This window comes from Carassius auratus, chromosome 10 (assembly GCF_003368295.1).
Source record: "Carassius auratus strain Wakin chromosome 10, ASM336829v1, whole genome shotgun sequence".
NCBI lineage: Eukaryota > Metazoa > Chordata > Actinopteri > Cypriniformes > Cyprinidae > Carassius > Carassius auratus.
The window spans coordinates 19,582,845-19,600,011 of NC_039252.1; the positions used below are offsets into that span (position 1 = coordinate 19,582,845).

Genomic DNA, 17,167 nt, shown 5'->3' on the forward strand with positions numbered 1-17,167 from the left:
GCAAATGATCAGAGAAAAGAGCCAATAAACAAGCCGATATCAAAGTAATGAAAAAGATTAAGCAGCACTTGAATGGCACATGGAAAGGAAATGAATTTTGCCCTGATGTAGTCTGGAGGAGGCGGTTCTCTGAGCGCTGATGTTCACTGCATCAATCTCGTTTTCATTAAGTGCAGGTTAATGATTAAGGGCTTTTTTCCTGACAGAACGCTTGACACCTGCTGCCCACCCACGCACAACGATAACAGGACGTTACCAAGCATCATTTCACAGATCAGCTGACGCTTATAGAATTATTGGAGAGACAAACGTCCTCTCAGAGCTAATAACACTAGTGGACCACTGATAATAGCACTGGTGCCAAGTTAACAATAAATTCACTGGATTATCGAAAATATGCATTGTTATTTCATTTAAAACATTTAGTCTGAACATTTCCCAACACTTACCCACATCGTGAATGAAGCGTTCAATCTTGGACTGCATGCCCCAGTATCGAAACTCCACTTTACACAACTTGTAAGCGCACATGATGGGCATTTTGCCTGGGTTGTTGCTGATTTCTGCGATCCAGTCGTCAGACAGGGGGCCCCGCTGGGTTTTATATGACTTGTAGAGTTTGGGGTCTTCCTCAGCCAGGTACTCATGAGGAGCGATGAATTCATTCACAATATCGATGGGATCTGTGAAAGAATACTGTTAGTGATTCTGTTTTTTTTGGGCGCGGAGAACAAGGAACGAATGGTGAAATGGTTCATATTAAGTCTTTTATTGCAAACCAAATCAGTTCATCACGAAGATTTTATAGGACCTTCTGAAAGGTAATAACATGGACATTGAGGCTGTAAAACCTGGTTTATCTGTTTGTCTTATGCATCATAAAGCTTTTTTTTTCATGCAGCTTTGGCATAAGAAATCGAGTTGTTCCATTAAAAAAAGAAAAAAAGATCACTACTTCTATGTCCATAAATGGAATAAAAATTGACATGAAAATAGCATTGTTTGTATGTAGTGTGTATCGATTTCTTTTTACTCTTCTTTGTTTGCTAACTTGTCTTTTGTGAAAGGCCAAGCCTTAAAGGAACAGTTCATCCAAAAATACAAATCTCCTGAGAACTCACTCAAAAGCCATCCAAGATGTAGTTTGTTTCTTCATGGAAACACATTTGGAGAAATTTAGCATTATGTCACTTGTTCATGAATGGATTCTCTGCAGTGAATGGGTGCCGTCAGAATGAGTCCAAAAAGCTGAGTAAAAAACCCCTTGAAGGTTTTATTCTTTAAAATTTTCTTTACAAGATGATTATTTGTGGATTAATATGATGATTTTATCAGCAGTTTAGAATCTTATTCTGACGGCACCCATTCACTGCAGTGGATCCATTACATCTAGTGAACAACTGATGTAATGCTCAATTTCTCAAAACCTGTTGGAAGAAAAAAAAACTCCTTCACAGCTTGAATGACCTGAGGGTGAGAACATTTTCAGCTATTTTTCAATATTGGACGAACTATTAATTCAGAGCTGTAATCTTTACAGTTTTGACAACCTAACTGTGTAGGTCTTAAATTATTCACAGTTGCAAGGTACAGATTGGATTCTGATCTTTGCTTGTTTCCTGTTTGCAGACTGCCATGTCATCAGACAGCCTCTGGGTGTCTCCACAGCACACTCATGAAGGTAGATGTTGTCAGTCAGGAATGGAGTTATGTAACAGCATTCACAGGGCGCTTCCCCCTGCAGTGCCTGCGTCTGTCTGCGTTCAGCTCAGAAAGCCTCCAGTACCTGTCCCAGAGTGCAACGGGGCGCTCGTGCCGCGGCACGCTTCCCAACAGCAGCATGGTACTATGTCAATGAAGCGGCACGCTGTCTGCATCTTAAACACTGAGCCATGACTCGAGAGCTCTTCCTGCTGGAATGCTTGAGATTAGTCTCACAAGCCAGCAGGGCTCACGTGTTAAAAAGCATGCTAAGGACAAGACCTCTTGGAAATACAACTGCTCAAGATGCTCAGCTGTGCTTTTGCGGTTCAAAAACTGGCAAAAGCATCAAATACATGCATTAAGCAGAGTAAAAATAAAGAAGGTGCAACAGTACCTATATCCCTTTGCCTCCTTTCGGCCGAGGACATGTTGAAGACTTCATTCTGGGAACCCGTGTCTGGCTTGTAGTACGTCTCAATATCGATGGAGAACTTTTCGACGAAAGGACACGTGTAGCTGCAGGACACACGAGGAGAGATTAACTCTGATGTAATTTCATCATATCAGTGTCATGCATTAACACAACCGCTCTGCAGTGAGGTTCATCTGAGTTTATCCCTTCTTCATACCTAGCATGACCTCTTTATTAAGTAACAGATATATGCTCATTGCATTGGGAGTTGAACTGAACTCAACATGCTTTGATGCAAGACTCCATATAAAACCAAAAAGATGCTTTGAGAAAGTAAAGACGGGTCTATTTTGATTCCATGTTAACTTCCAGATCAAAACAGCAAGACCTGACTTGAATGTTAAAAGCTGATGTGGGTTTTACCGGAGTACTGTTGAAAGAGAGCCAGAGGGTTTTATTATTAGGAGATAGCACACTCACCGTGTGCGGGTGTATGGGTAGGCGTTCCAGGATTCCTCTTCCACACGAAGAGCAGCTTTTGGCAAGATGGAGCGGAACCAGCTAGGGATGTGTTGGCCGATGTGGTAAACCTTATGGGTGTACTGACCAGAGCCACCTGGGCCGTCTGTGTAGGGTCGGTTCTCCAGGATCTCCACCCCGCTGCCCTCGCCTTCGCTCTCTTCACGACTCTTTTTCTGCAGGGAGGGTAAGGTCTGGGATAAGGGTTCACAGACTTCCAAATTGACCATTATCATAATGAAGTCAAGTCACTTTTTTTGTATAAATCTCTTTATACAATGCAAGTACTTTCCAAGCAGCTTCAATTAATACAAAGGAAAATAACAGTTAATGTTGTAGAATTAATTCACCAATTATGAAACCAATTAAATTTCACCCATAAAAGCACCTCTGCAAATGATAATATTTGAGTAACAGTTTCTCCCGCTTGCACTGTGATCTGTGATCCCTCGCTTCTAAATTAATACCCACAATATTTATTTTAAAATCTTTTATATAGCCCTCCATGGCAAATTTAAGTCCCACCTGAAAGGTGGTCCTTCTATGACACAGGGATGAGGTTTTCACACTGACAGCTGTCATTGTAAGACAGTCAGCAGCTCCGTTTGTTTGTCCGGGGTCTCAACAGTAATTAAGGGGGCGGGGCGTACCAATAGGTCAATTGTGTTTATATTCAGCTCGAGTCAGTTCAATGTTGATTTAATTCAGATGAATGAGTGTCAATGCTGCAAAGTTGGTGTCATTATCAAAATTGTTGTTTCAATTGAGTTCAATAACTGTCAACGTTGCAAAGTTAATCAATTATGAAACGAGTTTATCTCAGCCATAAGTCGCTGTACAGAAGACAATGGAGTTGTTATTTAACTTAAGTGTGTTCAATATTAATTCAATTCAGATAAATGAGTGTCGATGTCACAGTCATTTAAACGTGTCATTTCAATTCAATAACAATGTTGTAAAATCTATCAATTCTGAACAAATTCAATTCAGCTATAAACAGCTCTACAGAAGAGAACAGTATAATTATTCCATTCATGTGCATTCAATGTTGATTCAATTCAGCTGAATAACAGTCGATATTGCAAAGTTACATTCTAGGGCCGTCACTTTTGTGAAAAAATCATTTTCGATTTTTAAGACATAAGTGTTCATTGAATCGATTGTAAAATAGATTTTCCATGTCTAAAAAAAAAAGACGTTTCCTTTTTCAACGTCAAATAACGGACGAACGTAAAGAGAGCGCTGGAAACGCACAAGTCAGCAATAATTTTTATTTATTGGCAATAACAGAATAACAAACAGCAACATGAGTGCAACATTCTGGAAAAAATATATATGCAGAGGGGACGGCTGCCATAACAAAAGAAAAACATCACTGCAGGCTTTAACCCAGCTGCATTTATGATTTAGGCAATTCAAAAATCTCCAAGATTATTTTAAATAATGATTCAATCCATTTCAAATGATGTCCCAGGGACACTCCGGTACAGCTGCGCAAGGTGGGGCTATTACTGCCAATTTTCCACCCCGGTCGCTGTCAGCTTGCAATGGTCCTTTTCATAACTCAGAATCTCCTAGATGCGCGTAAACACATCTTTACATTGACTTAACATTGAAATCATCCGCGCCAGACGCTCTATTCGCATTTGGTGTGAAAGCAGAGACGTCACTGGGTCTTATAGTCACGTAAAATTGCTTGTATTTTCTGTCTAGCTTTCGCAACGCATACTGCACTTTCGGAATTCTTTATTTTCTTTTTCTGCTTCTTTTTAAGTTTTGTTACAGCTATATTTTTTAATTGTTTAATTATTTTAAAATGAATAGTGTACATATTTGGTTAAAATCGATTCCCTATTTTCATTTTCGAAAAATTTTTGGTTGGTCCGATCGATTGTGAAATCGATTTTCAAACTAAAAGAGACAGCCCTATTACATTCTAAAATGTGTAATGTAATTACATTACATTCATTATCCAGCTCAATCAAGTTCCAGTTCTGTTCTCATCCAATAGTGTCAGTGCAGTTTCATTTATAGTATTACGCTGGAAGCTTAAAACCTCCTTAGGAAGCTCAAAGTTAATAGAAGGTGTCTATCCCAAAACAGAATTGACTCCAACCCAACAGAAGTCAACTACACGCTCTGCGCTATTGGTGCTGGCCAATCAAGGAACGCCACACCTTCAGCTTTGACAGTAAGACAAGCCAAGACTCAGTGTGATCGCCAGCAGACGGACCTGCAAAATAGGGTAGTCTTGGCACAGCTCCTGAGCTGTGAATTCTGGGAGAAGGCCCACTGTGCCAGTCAGGGTGGCACATGCCATCATATCTGCCTCACTGAATGTGGTCATATGAAGATAATTGGAAGCATCCGGTGGCTAAATGCATACCAACTTATGAATCATTCAGGGACAAATTTGGCCCACTTAGTTCCACAATGGCTTGCCACTATGGAGAAGAAGCTTGTCCTGGGCCCCGACTGTGAAGCTAAAATTCAGAACACATTGCAAAACATCCGTTTTCATTTTGTAGAGCATTTTTTACATTTCTATTTGAACTAATTGACATTGATATAGGTGTAATTATGTAATTGTTATGCGTCCTCTATGTTTAAATATAAGATGGATGATGACAGGCCAGTGAAGCTGGCACACTTGCAGAGCAGATGGCCACACAGATCCCATCAGCAGTGACTCTGCATTAGCAAGATGATAGTGGGGTGATTAAAAGCTGACAACGATTGCTTAAGACCTTCATTAAGGTGAGGTTTGTTAAAGAGATGCAGAAGAAAATTATAGCGTATTCATGAGATGAGATGACCGCATGGGCACTGAATGAAACAAAGACTAAAGATGGAAAATGTGTCGTTGATATTACTGCAGAAGCTGATAGTATTTCTTTATATCCTAACTGGCAGATATTCACTGATGTTATATATATATATATACACTTTTTTTCTTAATTTTTTTTATAGAATAAAGCATATGTCCATTTTTATTTATATTACAATTATGTATTTAACACATTTGTCTGGGAATATGGATGAACGATAGAATAATTGATAGAACGATAGATAGAATGAAAGATAGAACGATAGAACAAACAAATGAACGAACGATGCATAGAAACACAACAATAGAACAATAGATAACTTCCCAGAATGCATTAGCTGTGTAACTAAGTCTGTTTATTACAATTTAGTGAAAATTCCTCTTCCTCTCACTACAATTCCAATTCAACTTCCTGTGTGTCATGGCAAATTCAAATCAAATTCACACTCATGAATTGAAGGGATGCTAATTCATCAATTCTGAATTTTACAGGTGTGAGAATGGCATGCCCCCGAGATGCCTCAGAAATGATCACTCTTAACCTCTTAGTTTCAGGGTTTTCTTCATCCTAAATCACCGGATACGTGGAGAGTAATACATTTCCATTTTAAAAGCCGTGCCGGCCTGCGTCTCTCTCAATGTCAGCCTACTGTCAAACTCACAGACTGCACTGTCAGGAGTGACGTCAGACCGACACGTTCAACAGAAAGACGTGTGAAGCAGCAGCCCGTTGGAGGCGATCCGCAGGTCTGGAGCTCACATGTGCTGAGCAGGAAGAAAAGGGCCGTTCTCTTGTTAGAGAGGTGAGCTGTCAGCAGCTGGAGGTGGCAGGCGGGACAGACAGACAAATGGCAGACGGGAGAGGGAACGGGCGGCAGAAGCACTGGGCTGTGGTATCTGTTTTTGCTCATTCTCCCAGCGTGGAGTCGCCAGCACTTCATTATGGCGTTGACAGATGACAACAGGCCCCGGACCCGCTACAATCAATCCCTCACACACACATGCACACACCTCAGAGAAGTGTGGTCTTGATAACATATGGCTGTGCAGCAGAACCATACTGCAATGTTTTCCCTACGATATTGCATTGATACCGTAGAGTGGTGCTTTTCGACAAGTTTTGCTTCAGGTACAATATTTTTACATTAAATATTTAATGGCAAGCCATTTAACACCAAAACTTTTAACAAAACTGTATAAGAAAAAAAAATGCCATGAAATTTATTAATTGGACTGCACGCTCTGGGGGGAAATATAACTGCAATATTTTAAGCAGTTTTTTTTATTTAATCAGTTGGTTTTAGTTGTTTTTTTAATAGTTTTTTGCTTAATCAGCTGAAATATGCTATTCATGCTAAAAACAGGACAACATATTAATCATGCTAACAAAATGCTAACAAAAATACTTTCAGTGTGGCACTTATAATGAAGCTCTTTGGAATACAAATGTGTCAGTGATTGCCTTGGTAATGCAGGTTCTGTTTTTGGGACTCCTTTTTCTATCTGATATTTACTTCTGTCAATAACAAAAACAAGACAACTCTTGAAGTCAAAAATAAAATAAACAGAAGGTGACGACGGGTATAATATCAATTAGTACAAATGCTTCCTCCATAGACCAAACGGTCTCAGACATTTTTTTAATTTTATATGGATTGTAGCGTAGCTGCTTAATCAAATTGCACGCTTCCACGTAGCCAGGCAAGAGTGGCGACGTCAAGCACACACACTCTAACCGCACGGATTAGAACGGTTGTCTCACCATGCCGAGAACAGTTTGTAATCATGCCGCGCTGTACCAGGCTCACATGGAAATACAAAATAACCATACCTGACAGTCCTTAGAACCGTTGGGGTCAATAGTAGAAAAAGCACCTATATTCAAATGTGAATGGGATGTCAGGTGTACAAAAATTTTTTTTATTAGAATCTCAAAATAGAAAATTGAATGCCAACTGACCGAATGAATATTTTAATATTCTGATCCAGCCCTACATGGCAGTCTTGCTTAAAACATGCTAACAAAATATGAATCATGTTAAAACGTTAAAGAGCCACACAGATGGGAAATAAAAAATTACCTGTATTACAGTGTATGATGTAGCTGTCCATCAGTGTAAACAATGTGCAAAGTAATTAAACCAAAAAGTACACTATTTATAAAGTTATTGGCTTCTAAAATAAGGAGTCGACTCTGAATCGCTGAAACGAGTCGTTATAGATTTCAAATCTTTTGCCCATCTCTATGTACGTCACTAGGAACACTTTGCATAATAATCTCCGCCTACCGTTTTGAGAGAAACGGAACTCTGACCTGCCACACCCCCCACACAGACGCTCTGTTTGGTGTGAGAGCATCATGTCGAGGAGACCGTTTGTTTTATTTACACTGCCAAAGAATGAAGATCAGAAGAACCAATGGCTAAAATTCATCAGTCTTATCAGTATGTGTGCTGTCTGCAGCCTTTGTTTGTGCTGATCGTCATGTACAAACATGTTCTACTTTAAAACTAAACAAGTGCTGCTGAAAACAGATATTCTGTGATAAAGTAATCCATATGAAAACAACGCGACGTCTGTTTTTCATGTCTCCCTTCGTTATATCTAATGTGACCACGCCCCTGCGCTGAACGTGCTATTCAGGCTTGAATACACCCACACAGAAGAAAAAGCAGCGAGACTGTTCAAGTTTTTTATTTTACTGTTTGCTTCGCAGTGAGAGGAATAAGACATAATTCACCCCAAACAGATGCTAACGCATAGTTTACCGTGGAGGTGTGTGCAGAACAACCAATCAAACCTGACTATGTTAGTTGACCAATCAGAACACAGTATGCTACCAAAAGGTGGGGTTTAAGGAAACTGAATCTTTTGAACAGCTTCGCGCGAACCGTTTGGGGATCTCTGAGAATTGAGGTAATTTTAAAATGATATTTTGACAAAATGACAATGTTTTTTAACCTTGGATGGATTTAAACCTAATGTACAGGACTTATAAACAGTGATAGGAAGCTTAGAATTTTCATCTTACTGGCTCTTTAACCATGCTTAAAACATGCTAGCAACATAAATAGTTAACAATGTGCTAAATAATGTTAACAAAATGCTATCAACATCTGTCTAATATATCTAATCTTCAAATTTAAAGCTTATACAAATGTTTGCCACATGTTGCACTTACAAATGCATGATTAAAACCCAGATTATATGCAGAGATGAGTTTATTAACTGAACTAAGCCATATAGCGATTTTGTTTCTCTTGATTAAGTGTGCAGCCCTATTTATGTTATTGTAAACTGCTCAGGTTAAAAAAGCACAGCTGCATTTAGCATTGTTGTTTCCTCTACCCCCAAACTTATCAGTATAGACCTGTTTCTGGGTCACAACTCACTAGCTAAAGAACCCGTTTTTCAGTGCAATGTGCAAGACGATGCAAAAGATAACTTATGATGTAAAAGATATCATGCTTAAAGTAGGGTCAGGTGATACAGCAAAAATATATCACTATTTGTTATATATATATATATATATATATATATGATTCACGATTTTAATCACAATTCTTTGTCATGTTGGTTTTACTATTTTGCAATTTGTCTGAGGAGTACATTCAAGCTAATTTCCCTATAAAAAAAAAAATCCTTTCAAAGTGACAAAAAAAAAAAAAAAAAATGGCGGACATGTAGGCCAAAATGTAAAAAAAATTTATTATAAAAATCTTATTATTGAAATTTTTATTATCTTATTATTAACATCTTATTATTTTATCTTTGTTATTAAAAAAGCAGAACAAAGATACGCATTACAAATACACATAATATACAAATAAAATAAACTGCTTTATTTTCAGGTACAGTAGGTGTATAACACATTCAAGAATAGGGAAAAAAAAAAAACTATACAGATTGATTCCTATAAAAGCAACTGTATTAAAGTTTCTCAGTCAAGAGTAGTGAATTATTTTTTTCTCTTTGTGTTTTCTTGTTTTTATTATCACCCCAAAATGTATAATTGTCATCTGTCTGTCGGTTCTGTAAGAGTGCTATATTTTTATACCATAATTTACTCACTCTCAAGTTGTTTTAAACCTGAATGACTTTCTTTCTTCAGCTGAACATAAATGTTATGTTGAAGAAAGTGGGTAACCAACCAGTGTCTGGTCCCCAGTGACTTCCACAGTATTTTTTCCTACTATCAAATGTGGACCAGTAACTGTTTGTTACCCACATTCTTCAAAATATCTTCCTTTATATTTTGAAATCAATACAGGTTTGAGACAACATGTGAGCAAATAATGACAGAAATAAAATTTTGGGGTGAACTATCCCTGTAATGACAGTCGACAGCATATTTAGCACTGTGCCTTTTAGACCTGCACGCATGCACGCAACCATTTTTCACTCAACGGTTAACTTTAATTTTAGACATAACCAGCTGTAGACCTTGTGTGTTTTGAGAGTGCAAAAGATAACTTACTTCAGTAATCAAGCACTGTTTGACAGGCTTTTTAGTGTGCGCACTTCTTACATGCTGAGAAAACGTGCATATTAAAAGGCTTTAAAGCACATGCAAATAATTAACTTTTGTGATCACAAATAAGTGCAGTGTTCCATGAGAGTAACTCTACCACTGGGTTAACACTGATGTAAATGTATGTTGCATTGTACAGTATATTAAGACGGAGGCGGCAGAACTGCAGCTGATAGAATGCCGATACAATATTTCGTCAAAAGCAGATCATGGAGACTTTTTATTATCCACAATCAAAAATCATGATATTGCACATCCCTAGCTTAAACTGATAAATACACAAAAATATCAGAATGCCCACTTGAATGCAAACAACTGGGAGAAAACCAGATGTGCATTAGTATATTAGCTCTGTGAATTAGGTCTTAAAGTTACAGTAGCATAATAAAACTTAACGACTGCTGACGTTAAAATAAAATAAAATCAAATCAAACAAGAAAATAAAAAGAGAAAACCATTCACTGCTCTTCACTAAATAATTTTTATAGCTTTAAATGATTAATATATAGTTGATTTATATAATGAAGATTATGCAATTATCTGACTTCTGTGGTTTTCCCCAACACTATTCTTACATCTTCCTGAAAAAAAAAAAAAAAAAAAAAAGAATTCACTGTTTATTTAATTTGTATTTTTGTTCTTTTGCATTTATGTTGCTGTTTGCTTGCACAGTGTTTATTTGTTCTAATTTTATAACTGGCAGTTTACTTGTCTCCAAGAATTGTTGTTGTTACACTTGTATTTTTTTGTTGTGGTACTGAAATTGGAATCAATAATTGTGAAGTTTCACTGTATTTTAATGGTTTTGTCAGAACAACCATATTTATTAGAATACAAGGTAACGGGTCAAACTGGGCAAAAATGGCCAAAACAAACTTTATTTAAATTTTTTTATAATTGTAGAATTTTGGCAAGGCAAGTAAAAATTCAAAATGTTGAAATAGTCATATTTGCTTTAAATAAGAAAATAAAAAAAGACTTGACTGAGTCAACTCTGGATGAACTACGATTCTAAACATAATCAATAACTTGAGGATAGAAACTGTCATGTTTTATTTTAATGACCCAGTTTAATATAATATTATTAATTATAGTAATAATAATAATAAAATAATAGTAATCATTTAGGTTGGATTCAATACTTTAACGAAGGAAGTGCTGATGGAACAAAGGTTTGCTGTGCTGAGAAATCACTTTGCTCAGCATTTATGACAAAATACAAATATATTTGAAAGGCCAAAAACTGCTGAGAGGTCACAATGAAGACAGGAAAAATGCACGGTTGGCACCGAGTGCCTCGCTGCGACTACTGTAAGTGATGGAGAGCAGAAAACTGGAGCTAAGTTTTGCCTGGCAGGATTCCTGTGCACTCTAGCTAATTACATATTTCACATGGATGACTTTAATACAAATTAAAAACGACTAGACCCTACCAGAAGCGTCCACTGAGATTTGCTGCTCTCCAGCTGATTTCTACCGCCTGGGATTTGCCCTCAAATTATTCACCAGTCTCGCTGAAGCCATGCAGGCCTCTACTCTTAATTTAGCCTCTCCGTGGATGGATGGAAAGCAAATACTGCCCTATATGGACATAGACGGCCGAGATCATGTGAGAGGTTTAACTTCGGCGCGATGCACCTCCACTGCCCATCTGCGGACAGCAGAAATCACGGGAGTGAAGTTGCCCTGGCAACAGGCCTGCATCATCGTGACCTCTCCCTCCGTCTTCTGCTCTCGCACGCCAAACAAATGACTGCAGCGAGCGCCACGCTCCGGCTGATGTCACAGGAATCCATGGCAACCGAAGCTCAGCTGTGACGCTAAAGAGGAGGGGGTCTGACCGGAGGGGAGAGAAGAAGGAGCACCAGAGATGAAGCGGGATGCTGCTGTGACGGATGCTTTGGAAACCAAATTCTTGCTGTTTGTGGTGGCTGAACAAATATGACCATATTCAATATATACCTGAATATAATTATTTATCTGCCTAGGAATGGCTTAAAATGACCCTGTTTTTTTTTGTTTTTTGTTTCCAAATAGATTCGAAAGGTTTCATATAAAAAATAAATTAAAAAAATTTCATCAAAAAAAGTGTTTCACTAAATAAAAACAAGGAATAGCATTTATATGCACAAATAAACTAATATATACACAGTAGTGATATACAAACATAATAAATGAATACATAAAACAAACATATTACAGCAGTATTAATCTAAAGGCTTATTTAACTAAAACATTTAAGTAATCTACCTATAATTTAAACTAAAACAATTCAATATAATATACATAGACAAACAGTAATATTAACCTACATATGAAAGGAAACATTTTAATGATATATACACTTATAAACAGCAACTTTAATCTAAACACATTTTTAACTAAATCATTTTAATATAATAAGCTACACTAAACTACATTTTAATGACAATACAATACAATACAATATATCTTTTTTATTAGTACACAATTGAATATTATAAATATGTAAATAGCAACATTAATCTACATTTTAACTAAGATAATAAAAATTCTTAACAGCAACAATAAGCTACATATATTTTTAACTAAAACTTAATATAGGCCTAGTTATTATAATTATTTAATATTTAAAATAATATCTTAAATTACACAACAGCAAAATTTGATCTGAAACATTTTGATATAATACATAAACAGCAACTGGTTTCTGAGTTACATCATTTAAACTATAAAAAAAAAAAAAGTTTAGTTTTGACCAGACACAAAGTGCACTTAAAATCGCTGCAATATCCGTGATGTGGTTTAATTTGATGGCCCCACCCTAGCCTGCACTAATCACTCTAAGTCTATAATGCACTGTAGTGCAAACGGATGGCACAGTAGCTTATGACATGAAAACATCACACACCGCAAAAAGCACTTCACGCCATGCATAGCAGAACTAGTTTTGTTTATATTTCCACCAGAGTTGAACATCTGTTCACGGTTCCTGACCAGAGTTCTGCTGTGTAACATGAGGCTAACACACACACACACACACACACACACCGGTTTAATACTACACCAGCGGGGTCACACTGAAGGTGTACAAGCATGCCAAACCGTGTGCCTGCCCTCCATACGCTCATTAGGCCCGCTCTGCGATGGCATGTCAACAGATGGTGCTTATAAACAGCAGAGCTCAGGAAGAACAGAAAAAAACCCAAATAAACAAGTGAAACTAACTTTAACAAGGACTAGGACACAAATGCTCTCTTTAGATGCAAATTCAACGTGTTAATTGGCTTCGAACTTCGATTCTCTGCGCCAAAACGAAACGATTCGACCATCAGTCATATGGACGCTACTTCACACTTTCGATGACTCACACTTTCAGAAATCTGCTAATTAGACAACGTTCCCGCAGGACTTGAAGTTTTATGCGAGTGAACATCTCCTAGGCTCGATTCTGATGTCCACTGACTTTGCACTGACTTTTAAATTTAAGTGCTTAAATTTAGCACGCCTGTTGCAATTGGACAGAAACGTCCTGGTTGTCTATAGGGCCGCTCGCTTAATACCCCACTGACAACAGCAGTGAGAGACAGCTGGTTTGACAGAGCGCTAATTAACCTTATAAGACTACTCAGAGAAAGCCGAGCATGTGGGAAGAAGCTCAGTTAGATCCGCGGCCGTAACCTCGCTGTGAGCTCCAACAACGATCGGAGCACTCATTAAATTTCATACAAACCTCCACAGACAGACATTCACTAGATCCAGATCTGTAGCCTGCTTTACATCGAGCAGCAACACTGTGGCAAACAAATGAACTTAGTTTGACGTTTACATGTTGCTGCATTATTGCAACATTGGTCCATAAAGCAAAAGAAATACATAGCATTCACAAATGTTTGCTAAAACAACCTATTTAAGTGTTAGTAGGACTGCACAATTTAGAAAGAAAAATTTAAATGAAATAAAAAAATATATATATTATATATCGATATGACTATAAAATAACAGTACTGTAAAATACTGTCAAATTAATTATTATTATTATTATGGAATTAAAATACAAAATAATAAACATTTCTATTGTAATACATGCCTGTAAAGAAAAATGTAGTATTTTAGAAAAAAACTGTCTATATTAAGAAAAAATACCATAATTAATCTTACAGTAAAACTGTAAAATTACAATTCTAATATTTATAGTTGTCTTAATTTCTTAATTATCCAATGTTCATTTTAGCAAAAAACTGCTAGAAGAATTTTATGTAAAATAATATAATAATTAAAATAATATTACTGCAAAATTATAATAAAAAATGTTTTCATAATTTTCTACATTTTCAAATGATAATCCATCAAGCTTTTATTTTGACGGGGAAAAGATGGGAGTATTTAAGAAAAATATTTCAATACTAATACTTACTGTTGCCTTAATTTCTTCATTTTCAAATATTAGACCATTAAAATTTTATTTTGGTGGAAAAATGCAGGGGGCCTTTAAAGCTTCTCTTTTGACAACAACAAATATGATATAATTTGTATTAATTCTATTTCACTGAACTATTCTTGTTGATTTATATTCTTTCACATTATTTGCTATCTTTGTTTTGGGTTTTTTAGCTCGGCCCAGTGCATTGTGGGATAGACTACTTTAAGAAGGATCTCTGTTGCACTGCCGTATAATTTGTCCAAAAAAAAAAAAAAAAAAGATGCTTATCCTCTGGAACTGTTTTTGTGACTACTGTATGATGTTTTACAATGCTGTCTATCTGGGGCACTTACTAGGTATCAGAACAACAACATTAGCTCTTCTAGACACACTCACAACATCTACATTAGCACATCAGGGTGGGCCGTATTGATTCCTGGCTGCCGATGAGCATCAGTGTTTCTGGTGGTTTCAGCATCAGCACAATGCGTAAGGTGCTTCCTGCCTCGCCAGCACCCACAACCTCTCTCTTAGGAGATTCGGTGAAAAAATTAGATCGTGTAACGTGCCCTACCAAAATAGACATGAGACACCATCTTTGCTCTGTAAAACTGCACGTGCATCATATTTGAATGAAATAACACGCATGTAACTTTCACTGCATCTGACCCAGAGAGTACAGCATGTTTCAAAAAGGAAACACCCAGCAAGCCAGCTGTGAGTAACAGCTTTTTGTCTGCTACGCGCTTTGCTACGCACTGAAACAACTGAAAGTGCATGACGTGCTTAAAAGGAACACCCAAATATGAAGATTCTGCCATTATTATTTCATACTCGTGTATTTCCAAACCCACAGGCTGTGGAACACAAAAGGAGATTCACACAGCTCTTTTCCGCATGGTTCACAGTGACCATACCAACCAAACAGGCTTAAAAAAGCCCCATAAAAATAACCCAAATGACTCAACTTAAGTATTCTGAAGTTACACATTAGTTTACTGAGGCACAGACCACTATTTAAGTCACAGATCACAAATAAAATAAGACACAGACTAGCCGTCATTGGTTTTTGTGTCATGGTAAAACATGATTGATGTCAAACCACAGGTTTTATTTTTTCCAAATTACATTACATGGGGTGGCTCTATTTTTAAAGGGACAGTTCAGCCTCACAATTTACAAAAATGAAAATTCTATCATCATTTACCCACCCTCCATTTGTTTTAAAACTTTATGATTTTTCTTCTCCTGTCAAGCACAAAAGAAGATATTTTGAAGAATGTTGGTCTCCAAACAGGTATCCATTGACTTCGATAAAAAATACTATGGAAGTCAATGGATACCTGTTGATACCATCAACTGTTTGATGACAGAATGTTTATTTTTGTGTGAACTATCCATTTAATGGTAAAATTAAACTTTAGTAATCTAAAACCATGTATAATTAATTGATTTAACAACCATTTATTTTGAAGTTTAGCAAAACATAATTTTTTAGGGGGCTATGAATCTTTTTATCAAATTCTGATCATTTTTCTGACATTTTTAAATAAACTTTAGTAAATGATTATACTAATAGAGCTCTGTAAAATGCTCAGTTTTTCAGAAATTCTGTGTTGTGTATTTGAATTTTTATGGTAGTTAGTAGGGCTGCACGATATTGGGAAAAAATAACATTGCGATATTTTATTTTTCTGCGATATATATTGCGATATTAAATCTAATCATTTAATTTTTTCTTACAAACAAAAATGGGGTGAGCTCACTTACATTCTCATTTTAAATGATTTAAACATCGACACCATCATGTCAATTGATTAATATGCGCGAGGTAGAGAGAGCAAGACAGCGATCGTGTTGTTTGAAGACGTTGAGCGTGCGGCCGGGGCTCTCTCTCTCTCTCGTGCTCTCTCTCGCTCTCTCTCTCTCACAGGCACGCTCGCTCTCTCTCTCTCTCTCTATCTCTAAAAACCTAAAACCTAAAAACACATGCAAAAGATAAACGTTCACTCTATGATGGTTAAACTGTGCAATTAATCCGCGAATCAAATTCATCAAGGGCCGGGGAGCAGCTGGCCCATACAGTTAATGAATAACGGATCAACTACGACAGCCTACATCACACATCCTGTGATGTGACTATCGTGGATTCGTACATCGCAATATCAATGCTTAAACAACACATCTGCAATTTTTTATTTGAGATCTGTGATATTTTTATGATATTACTTGTTTTAAATTTAAAATATACAGTCTGCTTGCCATACAAAGACATTGTATGATTTCGAAAGATGTAGCACAAAGTACAAACAACTTTTATGCAAATTTCTCAACCCTTTGGATCTTCACAGATATGTGGTCTTTACGAACATCACTGTTTGACAAAGAAAGAGTAAATGACGACAGTTTTGGACTGCTTTAACACAAGCTAAAACCATGAGCAAACCTGAATCATGTAGAGCTGAGCGATGCGGTACTCCTCCACGCTCATGGGCATGGGGATGCGGTACTCTTTGATCAGCATGTTGGCCGTGGAGCGGGGCTGGGGTTGGAAACGCTCCGCTGGGTCAGGGCAAATCCACCAGGACGGCCCTTAGCTCGAGTGCATCAGAGAGAAGGAGCCACGCTCATTTCTCAGACCTGGGCAGAAAACACAGACAGACAGGCAAATCAGACCTGGAAATCATCTTACGGAGATGCCCATCTGTTTTACGTTTACAGAGTAAAAAAATAAATTAATAAATAAATATTGTATTTCTAAAACTAAAAGAT

General features: G+C 37.1%; 1 protein-coding gene across 7 annotated transcripts in view; it reads right to left on the reverse strand.

Moving 5' to 3' along the window:
• Positions 1-17,167, reverse strand: part of LOC113110198 (membrane-associated phosphatidylinositol transfer protein 2-like) — a 66,147-nt gene that overhangs the window by 24,902 nt on the left and 24,078 nt on the right. For all 7 annotated transcript variants that reach the window (XM_026274256.1, XM_026274252.1, XM_026274258.1 and 4 more), the window contains exons 2-5: positions 16,842-17,035; positions 2,597-2,811; positions 2,099-2,220; positions 450-683 (exon numbers count right to left, since the gene is read on the reverse strand). In XM_026274256.1, coding sequence (XP_026130041.1) covers positions 450-683; positions 2,099-2,220; positions 2,597-2,811; positions 16,842-16,919 — 649 coding nt within the window. In that variant the 5' untranslated portion in view covers positions 16,920-17,035. The remainder of the gene's footprint in view (positions 1-449; positions 684-2,098; positions 2,221-2,596; positions 2,812-16,841; positions 17,036-17,167) is intronic.